The sequence below is a fragment of the Bos mutus genome, chromosome 2 (genome assembly GCF_027580195.1).
Source record: "Bos mutus isolate GX-2022 chromosome 2, NWIPB_WYAK_1.1, whole genome shotgun sequence".
Lineage (NCBI taxonomy): Eukaryota > Metazoa > Chordata > Mammalia > Artiodactyla > Bovidae > Bos > Bos mutus.
In genome coordinates this window covers 5,164,504-5,184,639 of record NC_091618.1, presented here as the reverse complement: position 1 = coordinate 5,184,639, position 20,136 = coordinate 5,164,504, and the positions used below count along the sequence as shown (strand labels likewise).

General features: G+C 60.4%; 1 protein-coding gene across 1 annotated transcript in view; it reads left to right on the top strand.

The window, feature by feature from the left end:
- HSPG2 (heparan sulfate proteoglycan 2) overlaps positions 1–20,136 on the top strand; it is a 109,994-nt gene that overhangs the window by 47,591 nt on the left and 42,267 nt on the right. Inside the window, 29 exon segments of the mRNA XM_070382771.1 lie at positions 1,509–1,637; positions 1,844–2,098; positions 2,198–2,317; positions 4,259–4,390; positions 4,515–4,659; positions 4,760–4,911; positions 5,009–5,068; positions 5,071–5,154; positions 6,545–6,708; positions 6,866–7,045; positions 7,135–7,331; positions 7,440–7,501; positions 7,504–7,586; positions 8,310–8,437; positions 8,941–9,027; positions 9,118–9,176; positions 9,356–9,423; positions 10,537–10,677; positions 10,800–10,976; positions 11,084–11,263; positions 11,370–11,488; positions 12,373–12,484; positions 12,642–12,755; positions 12,839–12,966; positions 13,341–13,427; positions 13,923–13,972; positions 14,291–14,388; positions 14,699–14,839; positions 15,198–15,389. Of these exon segments, the coding sequence (XP_070238872.1) occupies positions 1,509–1,637; positions 1,844–2,098; positions 2,198–2,317; positions 4,259–4,390; positions 4,515–4,659; positions 4,760–4,911; positions 5,009–5,068; positions 5,071–5,154; positions 6,545–6,708; positions 6,866–7,045; positions 7,135–7,331; positions 7,440–7,501; positions 7,504–7,586; positions 8,310–8,437; positions 8,941–9,027; positions 9,118–9,176; positions 9,356–9,423; positions 10,537–10,677; positions 10,800–10,976; positions 11,084–11,263; positions 11,370–11,488; positions 12,373–12,484; positions 12,642–12,755; positions 12,839–12,966; positions 13,341–13,427; positions 13,923–13,972; positions 14,291–14,388; positions 14,699–14,839; positions 15,198–15,389 (3,644 nt within the window).

Below are 20,136 nucleotides of genomic sequence, written 5' to 3'. Positions count from 1 at the left end.
CCCTCCCTCCCTTCAGTGTCCCCACCATGGGCCCTCCTAGTTTGGCCTTTCATGCTGGTAGCGACGGGGAGCTCACCACCTCATGAATCTTCCCCATCAATCGTGCAATCTTATCTTGGGTTGAGCAACATCCGTTCCCTCCAGCCGGTACCCATGAGGCCCGGTTTCTGCTTTTCTCTCTATTAACCTCTCTACCTTGACAATAGGTAGTAAATTCCTGTCTTCACACAGTGCTTTCGGGTCCAAGATACTTTTCTGTTTAATCACCAACAATTACTCACTGAGCCCTGACTGTATGCACGCCACTCCCATTCAGACTTCACAGTAATTCCTATGATGTAGGTATTATTTCTCCTGTTTTCGAGACAAGGGCCCTGAGGCCCGGTGAGGGAAAAATGGTTGCTCCAAATCCACATACACAGAGAGTGCAAAAGCCAGGATGCAAACCAAACTCTGTGTTTGTGCTGGTCTTGCCAGAACCTGTGAGAAGCACAGCTCAGAGATCACAGGAAACTGGCCCCAGGCACACAGCTGTTAGACGCACAGCTTGTACCTTTGAACCTTCTGTGGGGCCCAGCTTTCTTTTCATTGCACCCTCTGACTCACGTTCCAACTCCCGGAGTGTTTTCTTCTCTGAGCCAAACAGTCCCGGTTCATCCCTCACGGGCTGGGAGTCCCTATCCCAGTCTGCATCTCAGTTCTCTCTCTGGGACGTGTCACCCTCCTCCCCGACTAAGTGGAACCCAGAACTGAACAAACTCCACCCTTACCATGGTGCGACCCCATCAGAAAAAAACGTGGTGCAACAGTCACCTCCCTTGTTCTGCACATCACACCTGAATTAATGTGCCCACAGGTCAAGTTTGTTCCTTGGCATCCCCAGGCCCAGATCAAGATGCCTGGGGACCTAGTCCTCTTCCTCCCACTTTTTAATGAGTCCTCCTGGCTAGGGAGGGTAGGATGGGGCTGGCTCAGCCCTGCAAGCCCCCAGCTCCCAGGTGGGATGGCTACTGATCACACCTTCCTTTCCAGCACAGACACCCCCGCCCCCCCCGGCCGCTGTGGCGGCCGCAGTGACACCAGGTGAGCATGTAAAGCCAGGCCCAGGCCAAGCCGGGGCACTAGAGAAGCTAATGGATGGAGGGCAAGGCAGGATGAGGGCGTGGCGGCCGGGCACAACGCACTGGCCGCCCCTCCTCCCCTTCCTCTTCATCCTCGCTAGGCCTGGCTGTGGCCTGCCCATGTGTGCTCCAGTGGTTGCATGGTGTGGCATGCCAGCTGTGTGGGGTCCGCACGGGGGAATGGGTGAGGCCGCTGCCACAGAGCCCGCGTCCCACGTGTGCTGTGATGCGTCCACCATGTGCTCTGGGCCCTTGCTGAGCCAGAAACCACCGGGCCTGACACGGAGCCCCAGAACCCCGTCCCAGCTCTGCAGTGCCTGTGTCCCCCCTGACATCATCCACCGATGCCCCGCCTGTCTCTCTGACGGCCCCCCCTGCTCCCCACAGTGCCCCAGGTCCCCAGAGCCTGCACCGAGGCGGAGTTCGCCTGCCACCGCTATAACGAGTGTGTGGCCCTGGAGTACCGCTGTGACCGGAGGCCTGACTGCAGGGACATGTCTGATGAGCTCGATTGTGGTGAGGGGCCGTGTGGGCACTCAGTGGTCTCCACGTCAGCCTGGCGGGGGGCGGGGTGGGGCTGCCAAGAGAGTTTGCTGCAGGCAAGAGGGGAGGTGGCCAGGGACCCGGGAGGGGTGGTAACAGGGTCAGGGGCCTGGGGACGGGCGGGGCAAGGGGAGAGGAGCTGCCCCTGCGTGCCAACACCGAGCGGGCTCTGTCCACAGAGGAGCCGATGCCCACGCTCAGCTCCCAGCCGCCCCCTCTGGGGGCCACTCCACCGCCGCCAGCCCAGCCGGAGTCACTCCCCTCCCAGCAGCGCCCAGCCACCCCAGCCCCCCAGGCCGCACTGCCCAGCCCAGGCAGGCCTGTGCCCTGTGGGCCGCATGAGGCTGCGTGTCACAGCGGGCACTGCATCCCCAAAGACTACGTGTGCGACGGGCAAGAGGACTGCGCCGATGGCAGCGATGAAGCGGACTGCGGTGCGGGCCGGGCGGGGGCGCGGGGCAGGGGCCCGGTGGTGGGGGCTGGGGAGAGGACCCGGAGGCCTCTGGCTGAACCCTGGCCCGGTGCTCCCCCAGGCCCCACCCCGCCCTGTGAGCCCAACGAGTTCCCCTGTGGAAACGGGCACTGTGCCCTCAAACTCTGGCGCTGCGACGGCGACTTTGACTGTGAGGACCACACCGACGAGGCCGACTGCCGTGAGTGTCCGCCCCGCTGTCCGTGCTCCCCCAGCCCCCACCCTTCTCCGGCGGGTCTGTGCGCCGTCCCCTGGCTGAGTGGTGGAGGCCCTGGGGGCAGACTTGTGAGGTCTCTCCCTCTCTCTGACGCTGAGCTGGCCTTTGTAGCGAGCACTATGGCTAGAGAGCCGGTGGTCAGTGTCTATTTATTCCTTACTATTAGTCACGTATGCTTGTGTGGGGGTCAGATGAGTGGCTGAGTGGGCTTGATAAACCAGGGTCCCTTGATGATAGACGTGTGAGGTAAAGCCTTCCCTTTAAGGGCCTAGAGGTTTTTCATCTAGAGCTGGTTCTGCATTATTTGTTCCTCTATCTGCAGCTTTTCATCCGTGTAACCATTCAACCACCCACGACCTGTCCGTTGGTCCAACATCCTTTCTTCCTCCCATCCATCTGTCCACCCACCATCCACCTGTCTATTCATCCGTTGCTGAGCTGCAAAACCCCTCATCTACCTGTCCATCCAGTGTCCTTCCTCCTGTCCACTGCACCGTAAATTCCATCATAAATCCCTCTGTCCATCTATCCATCTGTCCAGCATCGTTCCTCCCATCCATCTCTTCTCCATCCGTCCATCCATCATCCTTCTATGCATTATCCATCTTGCCAGCTCCCCATTCCACTAGCCATTCATGGAGCCAACATCTTTCTCACCTCCCATTCATCTGTCCAGCCACCCTTCTCTCCACTGCCCACCCATCCGCCTAGTCAGTGTGATAGACACCGTGACAGTTAAGTGGGTGAGCCTGGAGGGCCAGAGACCACCTCAGGTAGCATCTTGCATGTCCGATCGTATGAGGCGAAGCCGGGGGCCTGTTAGGCCCCAGATTGAGGATAATGGAAGCCTTGCTCTGTGACCCTGGGTCACAGTCTGAGCCTGCTGACATTCCGAATGTCCACGGGTCCAGCCTCTCCTCCTCGCCTCCCCTGCAGTCCCCGCTTCACAGCAAACCCTGGAGAGAGAGGGGCAGCGTCGTGCTGCAGACTGGCAGAGTTTTATGTCACCCCTCTGTGACTCCAAGCTTGCCTGACAACCCAGTCCCTTGAGAGGGAGAAGTAATTGAGGGTTTTAGTTGAAAAGCGCTTCTCGGAGGCCTCTGCAGGGCAACAGTCCAAGGAAAGCCAAGTCCTTGCTGACCGAGTGCAGAACAGAGGGCGTGAAAGGGGAGTGGCTCTGGAGGCTGGTGGGGTCTCGGGAGGAGCAGTAGGTGGGTCCTCCTGGCCTCCTCTGAGCTCCCCCTCTGTGGCCAGGTGGCCTCTGCTCCTACACCCCTCTGCCCTGTCTGCCCCTGCTTGTGTGTCTGTCTCAAGCTCCGTGTCCCTGAAGAAGAATGTCAGTTAGCATCTACTAGAGATGCCTAGCTGGGGCCCAACCCTGGAGCCGGGTCAGCTCCAGGCCTCTGACCAGTCCATGGACGGCTGTCTCGGGTCAGGTGCCACCCCTGGGCCCCTTAGAGGGGTACAGGGCAGCGAGATCTGGGCTGCAGCAGGCCCTTGCTAAAGGCCTTTCCAGTAGACAGAAGTGCCCAGGTAGCACCCGGTGTCCCAAGGCACTGGCTCCCGGGGCCATGCCTTTGATCTTGTGCGTCTCTCGTGGCTGGATGGGGGAGGAGCTGCATGACTGCTGTGCCAGGTGTGACTCTGTCAGGGGATACAGGTGGAGTGTGTTGGACGGATGACTGGGGACCACGGCATTGTGGGCAGTGTCGTGGAGGCAGAGTCTGGGCCTGGTCAGGGGGCCTGTGTTGTCAAGCAGGCAAGATGAGAGCGTGATCCTAGGAACACCCAGAGAAGGTGGGCAGCCTGGGCTGGGGGCCATAAGTAGGCAAGGGCTTGGTGGGGTGGGGTGGGTCCTCCCTGAGGGCAGTGCCCGCTGCCCACACCACCTGGCTCTGTCTCCAGCTGTCAAGCGCCCTGAGGATGTCTGTGGGCCCACCAAGTTCCGCTGCGTGTCCACAAACACCTGCATCCCGGCCAGCTTCCACTGCGACGAGGAGAGCGACTGTCCGGACCGCAGCGACGAGTTCGGCTGCAGTGAGCGAGGAGCTGGGGGGCGAGCTCTGGGCCCTGGCCCCTCCCCGCAGCCTCCCCACCCTGGCCCCCTCCTCCTCCCGCCTCGGTGCCTCCCACCCCTCACTCCTGCTCACTCCTTCCCCAGTGCCTCCCCAGGTGGTGACCCCTCCCCAGGAGTTGATCCAGGCTTCCCGGGGTCAGACGGTGACCTTCACCTGCGTGGCCATCGGCGTCCCCACCCCTATCATCAACTGGAGACTCAACTGGGGCCACATCCCCTCGCATCCGAGGTGTGGCTCTGGGTCCCGGCAGGGGGCTGGGGCTGGAGGGGAGGTGCGGCCAGCCGTCCCGGCCCGACCCCTGCCTCTTGTCTCGGGGGGGGCCCACCAGGGTGACAGTGACCAGTGAGGGCGGCCGCGGCACGCTGACCATCCACGATGTGAAGGAGGCAGACCAGGGCGCCTACACCTGCGAGGCCATGAACGCCCGAGGCATGGTGTTCGGCATTCCCGACGGCGTCCTGGAGCTCATCCCGCAGCGGGGTACGGCCCACCACGGCAGGCGGGCACCGGGCGCGGGGCGGGAGCCGGGCTTGCTCGCCAGGGACCAGCTGTAGCCCACTCCCGTGCCGCCCCGCAGGTCCCTGCCCTGATGGGCACTTCTACCTGGAGCACAGCGCCTCCTGCCTGCCCTGCTTCTGCTTGGCGTCACCAACGTGTGCCAGAGCAGCCGCCGCTTCCGGGACCAGATCCGGCTCCGCTTTGACCAGCCCAACGACTTCAAGGGTGCGTTGGTGGGTGCGAGACGGGCACCGGGCTCCCGCAGGCTCAGAGGGCAGACAGTCGGGAAAGCAGCATATGCCTTGGACAGATGGAGCCAGTCCAGGGAGGCACACGGGGTTGCCGAAGAAATGCTGAGCCCTGTGGGAAAAGCATCTCAGGGGGAAAACAAGCTCTTTTAGGAAAAGTGAAATCTACAGTCGATACCCGTCTGCATTAGTTGACGAAGAGAGCGGGCCGTGGAGTCCCAGTCCGGGTTCTGACTCTGACCCTCATGCCGTGGGCCCTTGGCCAAGTTACCTACCTAGTGTGTCAGTTTTCTCGTCTACAACACGAGGATAAAATATTACCCACCCAGGGTGGTATAAGGGCCTAGAGCGCATAAGCCACTCAGAATAGTGCTTTGTCCGTGGGAAGTGCCCAGCTCCCTGTCGTCACCCCCAGCATCCTCATCCTGCAGAATGGAGAGGCATCAGTGACCCAGAGCGTAAGAGCCCAGGCTTTGGCATATTCTTAGCCCGGAGCTGACTTGTTGATGCACCACTTATTACTGCCTGTGTGACTTTGAGACTCTTGCTTCTTTGGGCCTCTTTTCCCAAACGTAAAGTCAGGCAGCTGGGCTCAGTTCTCTCGCACTCTGAGAGGCAGGATGGCATGAGCCTCGACATCAGACGGACCTGGGTTCAGGCACATTTCCATCATCGCAGAAAGTTCTCCTGGATGGTTAGTGCTGCCCTAGAGATCTGGGAGGATGCTGCAGAGAGAATTCCTGTGTGTGTGTGTGTGTGTAGGATACAGCTGGACCCAAGGACCCACCATAAAAACAGCAACAGTAATAGCTATCGAGTTTTTGAGCACTTCCTTTGTGTCCTACTCTGTTTTAAGCATTTTGTGTCGTTCCGCTCACTTTAGCTTCCTGATAACCCTGTGATGCAAGCCACTGTTGCCCCCATTTTACAGATAGAGAAACTAAGGCCTTTGCTCAGACTCACACACCTGGAGGGTGGTGGAACCAGGACTTGGGCACCCATTCTTCAGTCCTGTGTAGCTTTCTACTACCCCCTGAGGGCTCTTCCAGCCCTGACAGTCCACAGATCTATTGGCAAGCAAAGGCTCTGAGAAGTCCTGCAGCAGGTTCCTTGACCCTGGGGTTCCCAAATGGTTCCCCACTATCGTTAGGCAGCATTGGCTTTGCCTGGAGAGTGCTTCGGGAAATGCTGCTCCAGGAATTCAGTAGGGGGGGAAAAAACTTGGCTTTTATTTGACTTTGGGAGAGAGACTGACATTCCCTCTAAATCACACTTCTCTCAGAATTTTCCGTCTCTCTGGACTACCACCCGGGTGGCTGTCTCGGGCAGGCGCGTGCATGGCACTCATCCCTCCCTGTGCCCCCCAGGTGTGAACGTGACGATGCCTGCGCAGCCCGGCATGCCACCTGTCTCCTCCACCCAGCTGCAGATCGACACCACTCTACAGGAGTTTCAGCTGGTCGACCTGTCCCGACGCTTCCTGGTCCACGACTCCTTCTGGGCTCTGCCCGAGCAGTTCCTGGGCAACAAGGTGATGGGGCCGCCCTGGGTGGGGAGGGGCCCAGTACCCCGCATCCATGCTCGGAGCCTGCCTGTACTCCGCTCCTTCTAAAGCTGGGAGGGGGGCACCCAGCGAGCATCGTGTGTGCCCACGGCTGCCCAGCCCTGATCCGCCCTGTCCCGGCCAGGTGGACTCCTACGGTGGCTCCCTGCGCTACAAGGTGCGCTATGAGCTGGCACGTGGCACGCTGGAGCCAGTGCAGCGGCCGGACGTGGTCCTTGTGGGTGCCGGCCACCGCCTGCTCTCCCGGGGCCACACGTCCACCCAGCCGGGGGTCCCGAACCAGCGCCAGGTCCAGCTCTCTGAGGTACGTGGGGCCTGCTCCCCTGGGGGTACAGGCTGGGCAGGTGCTGATGCACAACCTCCCCCCACACCCTGACCTTTGCTCCCCCCCAGGAGCACTGGGTGCATGAGTCCGGTCGGCCGGTGCAGCGGGCAGAGATGCTGCAGGTGCTGCAGAGCCTGGAAGCGGTGCTCATCCAGACGGTGTACGACCACAAGATGGCCAGTGTGGGGCTGAGTGACGTCGCCATGGATACCACCGTCACCTATGCCACCAGCCACGGCCGCGCCCACAGCGTCGAGGAGTGCAGGTGCCTGACCCAGCTGGACCGGGGACCACAGAGGCCCTGGCAGAGGTCGGGGAGAAACCACCAGGCTTCACGGTCCCTGCAGCCACCGTCTTGGTTCTGTCCCCACAGATGCCCCATCGGCTATTCCGGCTTGTCCTGTGAGAGCTGTGATGCCCACTTCACCCGGGTGCCTGGGGGCCCTACCTGGGCACCTGCTCTGGCTGCAACTGCAATGGCCACGCCAGCTCTTGTGACCCTGTGTATGGCCACTGCCTGGTGAGTGTGCCATCTGGCACTTGGATACTGGCTAGAGGCAAGAGCAGGGTGGGAGGCTCCAGCTGAGACTTCCTTGTGCCCACGTGCTTAGCACAAGCCTCCAGAATGACTGTTGTGGCTGCCACACAAGTTCTCTTGACCTCTGGATGCATTAACAGAGATATTATGTCCAGATAAGGGAGGTGAAAGTCCTACTCTTCACTTTGGTCCGACCAATCACTCCTGGAGAATAAGGCATAAAGCATGGCCCTAAGCAGGCCGTTCCTAACAGGAAGGAGCCTATAAATCTTACATTATTTCTTAGGAATGGTGGAGGGAGCTGGAATTGGGAGCTGAGAGAAGGTTTAAGCAGGGAAAACGATTATCTCCAAGTCCCTGAACAGCTATCGGGGGTAGAAGGAACCACCTACAGAGGGCAGAACTGGCCAGTGGGTATGGATTGAAAGGAGAATGTGGGTTTAGGTCAATACAGAGCAAGTATTTGGAACCGTCTATGGGACAGGCTGCCATGCAGGGTGATGAGCTCCCCGTCAGGATGGAGCTGATGTTCCCTTGTGTACAAAGCTGTGGGGTAATTCCTGCATGACCAGGGACACTGATCCAGACAGCCTCAGGGGCCCACCCTCATGGAGCCCCATCTGGTCCAGTGTGGCCCCACGTCGGGCGGGGGTAGCCACAGGGCTGCTCCGCCCAGCCTGAGCGCCTCCCTCCCCTTCCCCCCAGAACTGCCAGCACAACACAGAGGGACCGCAGTGCAACAAATGCAAGGCGGGCTTCTTCGGGGATGCCACCAAGGCCACAGCCACTGCCTGCCGGCCCTGCCCTTGCCCGTACATCGACGCCTCCCGCAGGTCAGACCCAGCTCGGGAGGGGCAGGCGGGGCGGGAAGCGCGGACGGGGGACTGGGCCTGGGGCATCCTCTGGGCTGGGAGGTGGGAGACCTGGTTTCGGAGGCTCGCCTGGTGGATAAATACCCTTGGCCCCTCGACCTCTCCAGGCCTGCCTCCTGTTCCATGCAGCGGGCCCCTCATTCTTTCCAGTGCCGCGGCGAGGCTGCAGCTCTAGAGGAGGCGGGCCTCGGGACTGCCCTGGCTGGTGGTCCAGAGGTCCAGATTATGTGCTTCCTCTGCAGGGGGCCTGAGTGCAAACCCTGACTGGGGAACTGAGATCCCACATGCCTCACAGAGCGGCCAAAATAAATAAAATATCTTTAGAAACAATTTTAAAACGGGCAGATGGGCCTCGTGGCCCGCTGTGTCCCGTGGACAGCTGTCACTCCCAGAGCGGTCTGTGAGCCCTGGCCCGGCCCCTCATTGCAGCCCCGCCCCACGTCCTGTCCGCCTCATCCCCACAGGTTCTCGGACACCTGCTTCCTGGACACGGATGGCCAAGCCACGTGTGACGCGTGTGCCCCAGGCTACACAGGCCGCCGCTGTGAGAGGTGAGCGAGAGCCGGTAGGGGCCGGGAGAAGCAGGCCATAGCGGGTGGGGGGGTCTGGGAATGCCTCTGACCACCCTCTGTCTCCCCTAGCTGTGCCGCTGGCTACGAGGGCAACCCCATCCAGCCCAACGGGAAGTGCAGGCCCACCAGTGAGTATCGCACACACTGTCCCCGGCGCCTTCCCAGGCCTCCCGCCCCCAGGCCCAAGGCCCTGGTCCAGCACAAACTCCCTCTGGTCCTTGGGGAGCGCCCCACATCCCCCCATTCTGTCCAGATTATGTCCATCTTATTCCCACTTTCCCTGCCAACACCAACTTTGCGTCTCCAGACCAGCAGATCGTGCGCTGTGATGAGCGAGGCAGCACGGGATCCTCCGGGGAGGCCTGCCTCTGCAAGGTATGTGTGAGCTCCCGCCCCGACCCTGGGGGCCCTGGGTTCCGGCCCACAGCCAGGAGGAGGAGGAGGAAGGAGGCTGCATCCTCTCCCTGGCTCCTTGGCCAGTGGGTGGTGGCCTCCGCTGCAGGCCGATGGGTCTGGCTAGCTAGACATCCCCCTCCTCATGAAAAGTGGGCCAGCATCAGAAAGGAGCAACTGGTCAGGTCCATCCTTGTGTGACCATTGGACCTTTGCTCTGACCATGCTTTCATTCCACGTTGACACAATGGTGTAGCTATTAGCATCACTGATTCAGAAGTGAGGAGATGGGAGCTCAGAGGAGGGAAATGGTTTGCCTGAGAGCGGGAGCCTCAGGTGTCTGCAGAACAAAGAAGCAGACAGATTTGGAAATCAAGCTCTTTACTCCCATCTTCCGTCCCGGAGTGGATCAGCAAGCTGGTCACCGATGTCACCATGTCAATCATTTCCCATCCCTGAGCCTCGGTTTCCTTGCGTGAAGCATGGAAATAGCCCATTCCTCTCAAGGAACTTCAAGAAATTAAATGAGGTGCTGGTTGAATAGAAACTAGTGCAGTGCATTAAACAGTCCATTAATAGTAGCAGGAGTTATTTTAATCAGGATTTCCCAGGTGGCATAGCTGGTAAGGAATCCACCTGCCAGGCAGGAGACCCGGGTTCAGTCCCTGGGTTGGGAAGATCCCCTGGGAAAGGAAATGGCAACCCGCTCCAGCGTTCTTGCCTGGGAAATCCCATGGACACAGGAGCCTGGTTGGCTACTTACTGTCTATGGGGTCACAAAAAAGTCAGACACGACTTTAGTGACTGAACAACAATTATTTGTACCACGTTGCTATATTTCAAGTCTAAAACTTATTCGTGAGCTCCCTAGCAACCACAGAGAAAACAGGAAAACGACTGGGTGTATAGGCTCCATTAGTTGGGAATTACTATTCACATGGCGGCCAGCCCTCGTAAGCGTGCTCTTTCCAGGGCCCCCTGGCCTTGGGTTCTGGTCTGGAATGTGGGTAGATTAGACCGGAAGCTGCAGGGAGCGCCCCCCACGCCCCCCACCTCCCGTGGGCCACCCTGCAGCTCCCAGCTCTGTCCCTCCAGAACAACGTGGTGGGGCGCCTGTGCAACGAGTGTGTGGCCGGCTCCTTCCACCTGAGCGCCCGCAACCCCGACGGCTGCCTCAAGTGCTTCTGCATGGGTGTCAGTCGCCAGTGCACCAGCTCCTCCTGGCGCCGTGCCCAGGTACCTAGGCGAGGAGTGGGGCTGGCCAGATGGGCAGGACTGCCAAGCCCAGGGATGGGTGGACCCAGGGCCAAGTGGCAGGCCACGGCCCTCATCCCGGCCTCTTCTCCCGCCTCTGCCAGGTGCTGGGGGCCTCCGAGGAGCCCACTCGGTTCACCCTGACCAACCCCACGGGCACCCACAACGCCAGCGAGGGCATCTCATCACCCTCGCCCGGGGAACTGGTCTTCTCCTCCTTCCACAGCCTGCCACCTGGGCCCTACTTCTGGAGCCTCCCTCCACACTTCCTGGGGGACAAGGTGGGCAGGGGCTGCCTGGGGCCTTTGAGGAAGAGGCTGCGGCCCGAGCAGCGGCAGGACCCCAGGGTGGGGGCCCCAGCTGAGTGCCTGTCCCCCTTGGGTCCCAGGTGACCTCCTATGGCGGAGAGCTGCGCTTTACGGTGACCCAGCGGCCCCAGCCTGGCTCCGCGCCCCTGCCTGGGCAGCCGCTGGTGGTCTTGCAAGGCAATAACATCGTCTTGGAGCACCACACCTCCCAGCAGCCCAGCTCTGGCCAGCCCAGCACCTTCACCGTGCCCTTCTGGGAGGTGAGCAGCACCGGTCCCAGGAGACCTCCAGGGGGCCTCCCTGTGCCCCTCACGCAGGGGTGTCCGGATGTCAGGGACTGCAGCCCATAAGCTCTTTCTTCGGCAGCAAGCGTGGCAGCGGCCTGACGGGCAGCCGGCCACAAGGGAGCACCTGCTGATGGCATTAGCGGACATCGACAGCCTCCTGATCCAGGCGTCCCACACCCAGCGGCCAGCTGAGAGCAGGTGTCCGGGGCCAGGGCGGGAGGGCAGGAAGGGTCTGGGGGTGGCTCCAGGCTCAGAGGTGCAACGCGGGGCAGGCGGACTGCCAGCTCTAACTCTTTCCGGCTCTGCAGCCTTTTTGTGTCTCATTTTATCATCTGTGAAATGTAGATGGTAGGGCTTCCCAGGTGGCTCAGTGGTAAAGAGCCCGCCTGCCAATGCAGGAGACGCAGGTTCTATCCCTGGATCGGGAAGATGCCCTGGAGAAGGAAATGGCAACCTGCTCCAGTATTCTTGCCTGGGAAATCCCGGGGACAGAGGAGTCTGGCGGGCTACAGTTCACGGGGTCGCAAAATAGTAGAACACGACTTAGCGACTAAACAACAGCAACAGAAGGGAGATTATAGTAGTTCCTCTGCCACAGGGCTTGTCTTAGATGGAGTTCCCAAGGAGCAAAGCCAGAGATGGGGATTTGAGTCATTGGCAAGGAGAACCTGGGAGGAAGGGAGACAGGAGAGGAGGAAGTGGCCAGCAAGGGAGTGGTTTCCGGTAGAGACCAGCCTGGGTCTGGTTGCCACAGAGCCCTGCAGAGTCATCCTGCATGAGCCAGAGGGGCCTTTATACCCTGGGCCGGCCTGTCACTGGTCCCCCTAAGGGAGTAGGTTGGTGGGACCTCTCCTGGTGAGGAAGGCTCATTCCCTGGAGAAAGTTGCGGGTATAAGCCCTTCGCCACAGTCCTGGCAGCTGCTGAGGGATGGACACCCAGGTAGAGAGAGTTGGGCAGGGCCCCAGTAGCATCGCGGCAGGGCTGCCAGGAGGATTAACGAGGTGATCACATGTAGGACCCCGTGGATTGCACACAGGTACTGCGTGAGTGCTCACTCACTCCGGGGTCTTGTCGCCCCCAGGGTCTCCGGCATTAGCATGGACGTGGCCGTGCCTGAGGACACCGGCCAGGACCCTGCGCTGGAGGTGGAGCAGTGTGCCTGCCCGCCTGGGTACCGAGGTCCGTCCTGCCAGGTGAGCCCGGGCCCCACCCTCCTGTCCAGCCAGCCCCCTCCACGGTGGTGCTCTGGCTCCTCCTCCTTTAGCTCCCCCACCTCCCCAAGCCCACCCCGGCCATCCGGCGGTCCCGACCCAGAGCAGGCCTTGAGGAAGTCCCTCTGGCTGTGCCCAGGACTGTGACGCAGGCTACACACGCATGCCCAGCGGCCTCTACCTGGGCACCTGCGAACGCTGCAGCTGCCACGGCCACACCGAGGTCTGTGAGCCTGAGACAGGCGCCTGCCAGGTGAGCCCCCCTCTTTCCCTCCTACCCCAGGGGTCTGTGGCCTCCAGGGGCCCAGCCTCAGCCCCACGGTCTGCCTGCCCCAGGAATGTCAGCACCATACAGAGGGCCCCCGGTGTGAGCAGTGCCAGCCTGGGTACTACGGGGACGCCCAGCGTGGGACACCACACGACTGCCAGCCGTGCCCCTGCCACGGAGCGCCCGCTGCCGGCCAGTGCGTCCAGCCCCTTCCCGAAATGTCCAGTGCTCTGTCCCAGATTGCCTTCCTCCCAGGCCCTCCTGAGAGGCAGTGGTTAAACCCTGGCCTTACCACTTTCTCACTGTGTCACTTTGTATGAGGTACACTTCCCTCTCTACGCCTCAACTTCCTCACCTGTGAAATGGGGATAATGAAGCACCCCCACACACACACACCTTGGCCCCTACTATGAGCCTGAGATGAAGCCACGGAACTCTTAGCACACACCCTGGCACATAGCTGGCTCTCAGGACGTGTTAATTCACGTGGACCCTCCTCCTCACCCTCCCGCCCTGGGCCTGAAGGAACAGCGGCTGACCTAACTGGAAATTCGCCCCCTACCTCCGCAGAGCCACCCACACTTGCTTTCTGGACACAGACGGCCACCCCACCTGTGATGCGTGTTCCCCAGGCCACAGCGGGCGTCACTGTGAGAGGTGAGGCGAGCGTGGGCAGGGTGGGGAGTTTGCACGAGGGGCTGCCCCCGAAAGTGGGCTGGGCCCAGCTCTCCTGCTCAGGAGGGCGCAGAAGCCCCCAACTCTGCCTCACACAGGCCCCAGGGGACAGTCAGCGCCGCCCCCCACCCCGAGAGCCTGAACGTTTCACCTGGCGTTTGAGGCTCTCAGAGATCTAGACCTGCAGATCACCCCCACCTCCCAACACTCCCATCCCCAGTGAGGCCAAAGTCTTCCCAGAAACCCTTCATTCTTGCTGAAAGTCCTGGGTTCGAGGCCTGACCCTGCTGATCTCACTGGTTCCATGGCCTGTGGCCTGTCCCTGCCCCTCTTCTCCCCTCTACTTCTCCATCTGTGCAATGGGTGAGTTAGGCTAATTAGTTCGTCCAGCACTCAGGTCACCGAGTCCAGTACAGGGCCCCCAGCACAGCCCAGTGATTCTTCCCTCCCTTCACCCAACACCTTCTCTCACCGCAGGTGTGCGCCAGGTTACTACGGCAACCCCAGCCAGGGCCAGCCCTGTCGAAGTGAGTAGGCTTGGGGAGGCTTTGGGGATCTGGCCACCCTGGGGATGGAGCTAGGACAGAGCCTTCGTTCTCCTTCAACATAGGGACTGTGACTTTGCCTCTCCGAACCTTGGCTTCTTTGCCTGTAAAATGGGGGTCGTAAAAGGCCCACCCACCCCGGAGGGCGTCTGTGAATGTGGCCAATGCCTGCACGTGGCGGGTGTTCAGAAGCAAACACTCGTTCCCTCGGGTGGAGCGTGATGGCCAGAGGGTGGTGGGAATGGGGATGCTTCATGGTGGGTTTGGGGTTCCAGCTGTAGCGGCTTCCCTCCACCTTAGGGAGCGGTGGCCAGTTGCCGGAGCAGATCGGTTGTGGCTGTGACCCCCAGGGCAGTGTCAGCAACCAGTGTGACCCTGCTGGCCAGTGCCAGTGCAAGGTCAGTCCCAACCCCTGCCCTCCACGAGGCCCCGAACCACGGCCAAGCCGGTCACCGGGCCTTCCGTGCCGCCCAGCCTCCAGGGCTGTCCCTGTGGCCTGCCCGCCTGCCTCACGGGGTCCGTCCCTGCCCCACTGCTTGGGGCCTCGAGGTGTCAGGCAGCATCCAATGGGAGCTGGGGCCTCAGCCTGGGGGCAGCAGGGGCCCCCCTAGAACCCCCGGAAACGGCTGGGAAGACTGTCCTCAAAGGCTGCCAGCCGTGCAAGAGACCCATCCAGGCTCCCCGCCCGCCTTTCTGTCCGTCCTGCAGGCCCAGGTGGAAGGCCTCACCTGCAGCCAGTGCCGGCCCCACCACTTCCACCTGAGCGCCAGCAACCCCGACGGCTGCCTGCCCTGCTTCTGCATGGGCGTCACCCAGCAGTGTGCCAGCTCCTCCTACACTCGCCAGCTGGTAGGAGCCCGGACGCGCCCTTAGCCCGGGGGGGCCTGCTGCCTGCCTCTCCTGGCTCATCACTGGTGCCGATCCCTGTTCCCATGCCTCCATCACTGCCCACATAAGCGCAGGTCCCAGCCACCCCCGCCGCTCCCCCCCAGGCCCTCCCCACCGCCCCATTATTGCTCAGGTCAATCCCGATCCCAGCCTTCCCTCCTCCCCCCAGACATGGTCTCCATCCCCTCATGACTTCTGTCCCAGCCCCGATTTTACCAGCTCCCCCGTTCTCCACTCCAGGGTCCTCCGGTGCCCCTCCCCCACCCAGGGGCCTCCCCGGGGCCCAGACTGACACCCCATCCTTTTTCTGCTGTGTCAGATCTCCACCCGCTTTGCCCCCGGGGACTTCCAAGGCTTTGCCCTGGTGAACCCGCAGCGGAACAGCCGCCTGACCGGAGGCTTCTCCGTGGAACCCGTGCCCGAGGGCACCCAGCTCTCTTTTGGCAACTTTGCCCACCTTGGCCACGAGTCCTTCTACTGGCAGCTCCCGGAGACGTACCAGGGAGACAAGGTGGGACGCGCCGCAGGGCCTGGCAGACCACCCTCCCTGATCGCCAGCTCTGAGCCAGGCCCTGGGCAGCAGGGATGCAGACACAAGCTGGCCTCAGAGCGGTGTGGGCCGGCAGGCAGGTGACGGCCACGTCGTGGCTGCTGCCTTTGGGGGTCAGACAGGCCTCAACCCAGCCCTGTGCTGCCTGGTGATAAACCTCAGCTCCAGGGCAGTTCGGAGGATGAGAGCTCGTTTCTGGCGCGTAGTAAGTGCTCGCCAGTTAACGATTATTACCTTTCGCACAATTAGTCAACCAGCAGGTCCTGGGCGAGGCCCTGGGAAACAAAAGGACGAATGAGACACGCTTTCAGTTTCATTCAATCCCTCCTGCGGAATTCGCCCTGTGCTTGGTGTTGGGTGTTCTTATTGTAGGTCATGTTTTTTGAGTTCTTCTGTGCTGGCTGCGATTGTGAGCCCTTGTATCGGGCTGGCCAGAAAACTCATTTGGTTTTTCTGTAAAATGTTATGGAAAAATGTTTCGGCCAACCCAATACAGGTCGTAAGTCACAACTTTGGAGCTAAGGACAACTGCTGCCCTTTTGCATTAATGAGGAAACTGGAGTGAGAGGTTAGGGAACTTGCCTGGGCTCCCACAGCCTGAAGATGGCAATGCTGGGATGCAAACCAGCTCAGAAAAAGTGAAAGTGAAAGTCGCTCAGTGGTGTCCGAGTCTTTGTGACCCCCATGGACTATACAGTTGGTGGAATTCTCCAGGCCAGAAAACTGGAGTGGGTAGCCTTTCCCTTCTCTAGGGGATCTTCCAAACCCAGGGATCGAAGCCAAGTCTCCCGCATTGCAGGTGGATTCTTTACCAGCTGAGCCACAAGGGAAGCCCAACCAGCTCAGAGGCCACCCTTAAATACTGCAGTAGTCACAGATGCTCACAGGCTTTGCTCCTCCGGAGTCATGGTCTAGTGCAGAGATGACGGGACAGTGGTGAGGGAGGTGCTGTGGGGCTCAGGTTCTTGGGGTGGACTCCTGGGTGGCCACCTAAGTGGGTTCCGTGAGCAGTCCAGGCCACCTGGCCACACCCAGGGAAAGCGGGTCTTGGTTCAGGCGTCGCCTGCTGGTTGAAGCCAGTGTTCAAACAGGTGTGTCCCCAAGCGCAGGGTCCTAGGAAAGTCAGGGACACTTAGAAGGGGGGTTCTGAGGCTGCTCTGTCCCTCCTCCTTGGACAGACTCACGGATGCCAGATTCCTCCCAGGACTGGCTTCCTTCTAGTCTCTTCTCCCTTCTCTTCCTTTCCTGGCCACAGTGTCTGCCTCCCTGCAGCTCCCAGACCTTGCTCTCTCTCTCTCTCTCTCTCTCCTCCTGCTCTCTCTCTAACGCCATCTCCTGGCATTTCCCTGTGCCCCACAGAGGGAGGCATATTTTGCTCGGATGCGACGGGCTCACCAGGTAGGCCTGTGATCTGAGTGGTGTGACCATGATGTGACCTGGGCATGGTGTGTTCTTGGATGCCCTCCGCCCTGCATGGGGAGACTCCTGGCACCCCAGACAATGTGGGCGCGCATGGGCCCAGGTGGTGCCCGATGGCCCACGGCCGGGGCAGGGCTGCACCCAAGCCCTGCGATGTCAGGAATTAGAGCCGGGAGGGTGCTTCACCTGCTGTGCGCTCGGGTCCTAGCCCCAGCCGTCTGCGGCCAGAGTACTGGCTGGTAGGCAGGGACACCAGCTGGAGGCTAAACCACGTGACAGTCCCTGGCCCACCAGGTTATCCCAGCACTGACCCCCAAGCAGTCTCTGTTAGCCCTCTGTGTGGACAGCCCTCCTGCAGCCTGGAGTGAACCTCTGTGTGCCAGCCTGCAGAGGGGTGCATGCTTCTTGCTCCCCAGCCTGGGTGGGCCTTCCTGGCCGCCATGTCCATGGGGAAAGGACGCTCCCCAGGGCTCTAGCTCTGGGGCTCTGGGTGGGGGCGGGGGGGTGGTCTTGAGCTGGCCTATGCCCTCTGCCCATCAGAACCGCACGTCCCTCTCAGAGGAGCAGTTGCGGGCAGCCATGACCACTGGGAGGATCCCGGGGCTCCCACAGGGCAAGGGCCAGGCACAGCGGCTCTCACAGGTAACTCAAGGCCCACCTGGGGGCCAGCTGCGTCTAGGGCCCCGGGGAGGAACCCAGAGAGTAGAGTCCCAAGTAGAAGCCTGGGGCTGAGCCCCTGGCCTTCCCGAGTCACTTTCCCTCAGGCCGGGCCCCAGCCTGATGCCTGGACCACTGCAGTGTTCCTTGAGACGCATTGCCGAGCTGCGAATGGCTTGGGGAGGTACCATGGCCTGCCTGGAGCGTGAGACCCGGGGAGCCATCTCCCCAGTACGCGTGCCCCTGGGCCTGCCTCCGGCCCCTCTAGCCCGGGCTTGGGCAGAGCTGTCTGCCCCCTCTCTTGCCAGGTCACCACTGTCTGAGCTTCTCCCCGTAGCCTGGGCCTCTCCCAGTTGGCTGCACCAGACTCACGAGGAGCGAAAGGGCAGCAGAGACGGGAGGCGGAGCGTCAGGTGTCCACGCATGGGAACAGAGGCCATGGCAGTGGACAGCAGGCGGGCCCGGGGCCCCCTGGGTGTTGGCAGGGCCTCACAGGGTCCTTTCTGGCCCCCTGCTCCTCTCCTCCATCCCGCTTCTCCTGGTCCCCCAGGTGGATGAGGCCCAAAGGCGGATGGATGCTGAAATCTGGCAGCTCCTCTCCAGCTTTGCTGCCCACCCCCCGGCCCCTCCCCAGAGAATCTCGCCCCATCCCCAGCCTGCAGCTGCTCTGCAAGCAGCTCCGCCCTCCTCCCCCTTCTCCTCCTCCTCCTCCTCCGCCTTCTCTGCTTCTCTGTCCTCTGCAGTGGGCGCTCAGGTACGTGCCAAGTCACCCACCAAGGGACTCCTCCTCCAAGCCCCATGTTTTACTAGACTTCAGTTGTCGCTGAACCAGCGTCACAAATTCTGCCCGTTTCTGCACCCTACTTGGACAGATATTTATTCCAATTTATTTTTCTTTACACCAATCCTGTACCAGCTCATTTATGCTAGTTTTGCATTTTTAAATCCACACCAGAATAGCCACTAAATTTTAAAACGTTCTCTGGGGTGCCCCGTCAATCATCCTGGGGTCCACATGGGACGCAGTGCCAGATATGAGCAGATATCGACCCAAGCCGCGGCCGGTGAGAGCCGCGGGGTGTCCAGACCCAGACCGGTGGGGAGCAAGTTGTCCAGAGAGCAGGGCCAGGGCCTCGCTGCGGGGGCGGGGGCGGGGCCTCCCTCCAGGGTCTGTGCTCACCCCTGGGGGCCCACCTCTACCCTCTTGGCCCCCGGCCGGCTCCCTCCACTCTCACCACCTGCCCTTTTGTCCTAGCTCTCTCTCTCCTACAAAGGCTTCCCCCTGCTTCCTGAAAGCCTCTATTATTGGCAGCTGCCCAGAACCTTCCTGGGGAACAAGGTAACAGGGATTTGCGGAGGGGTGGATAGGGGTGTCGTCAGATCCTGAAATATCAGAGGGCTGCTTGTCAAGGCCTTTTATGACACAGCTGGGTAGACCAAATCCCAGAGCGGAGATCCACTCTCGGGTCCAAGCAGGGCTGAGGTTGGAGCCAGCGCAGCCCTTACCCTTCAGTGAGCCACAGGCCCCTCTCTGAACTGGGCGGTGAGACACGTCTCCTTTGGCCCGCCTTTACCCTGTGCCCAGATCACTGGCCTAGCTCCTGGGCTGTATTTATTCACTCAGGAGCAGTAAGTACTTACCATGTGCTGCATTGTTGCTGTTGTTCAGTCGCTGGGTCGTGTCCGACCCTTTGCGACCCCATGGACTGCAGCGAACCAGGCTTCCCTGTCCTTCACCACCTCCCAGAGTTTGCTCAAACTCATGTCCATTGAGTCGATGATGCCATCCAACCATCTCATCCTCTGTCGTCCCCTTCTCCTCCTGCCTTCAATCTTTCCCAGCATCAGGGTCTTTTCCAATGAGTCAGCTCTTCGCATCAGGTGGCCAAAGTAGTGGAGCTTCAGCTTCAGCATCAGTCCTTCCAATGAATATCCAGGACTGATTTCCTTTAGGGCTGACCGGTTGGATCTCCTTGCTCTCCAAGGGTCTCTGTGTTGTATATGGGCTTCTCCTGTTGCAGAGTACGGGCTCTAGAGCACGGGCTCAGTAGTTGTGGTACATTGGCTCAGTTGCCCCAGGCATGTGGCATCTTTCCAGACCAGGGATCAAACCCATGCCCCCTGCATGGGCAGGCAGACACTTAACCACTGGACCACCAGGGAAGCTCTAGCACGGCAAATACAAATACAATACAAAATACAAATACACTTTGTATTTGTATTGTTCCAAAAATGATTTAGAGTGCCTTTTAAGAATACAGAAAATAGGCAATAAAATAACATTCAGAGAAGAGGACAAGACAGTTTGGTCCAGGGGGAAATGAAGATAGGAAAAATCTACTGGAACCAGAGTGGAGCTAGTTCAGAGAGGACCCGGCTAGCACTGAGGCTGTGGGCTCAGCAGGCTCTGTGCTGGGTGCAGGGTTTTATGTGGCCTTTATTACTTAATCCTCATTCTACCTTTTAACATAGGTATTAATATTATTTTTATTCCCTTTTCCATGGGAGGCAAATTGGGCTCAGAGAAATTAAGTGACGTGTCCAAGGCTGTTCAAACAGTACTGCTAAGTCACTTCAGTCGTGTCCGACTCTGTGCGACCCCATAGACGGCAGCCCACCAGGCTGCCCCGTC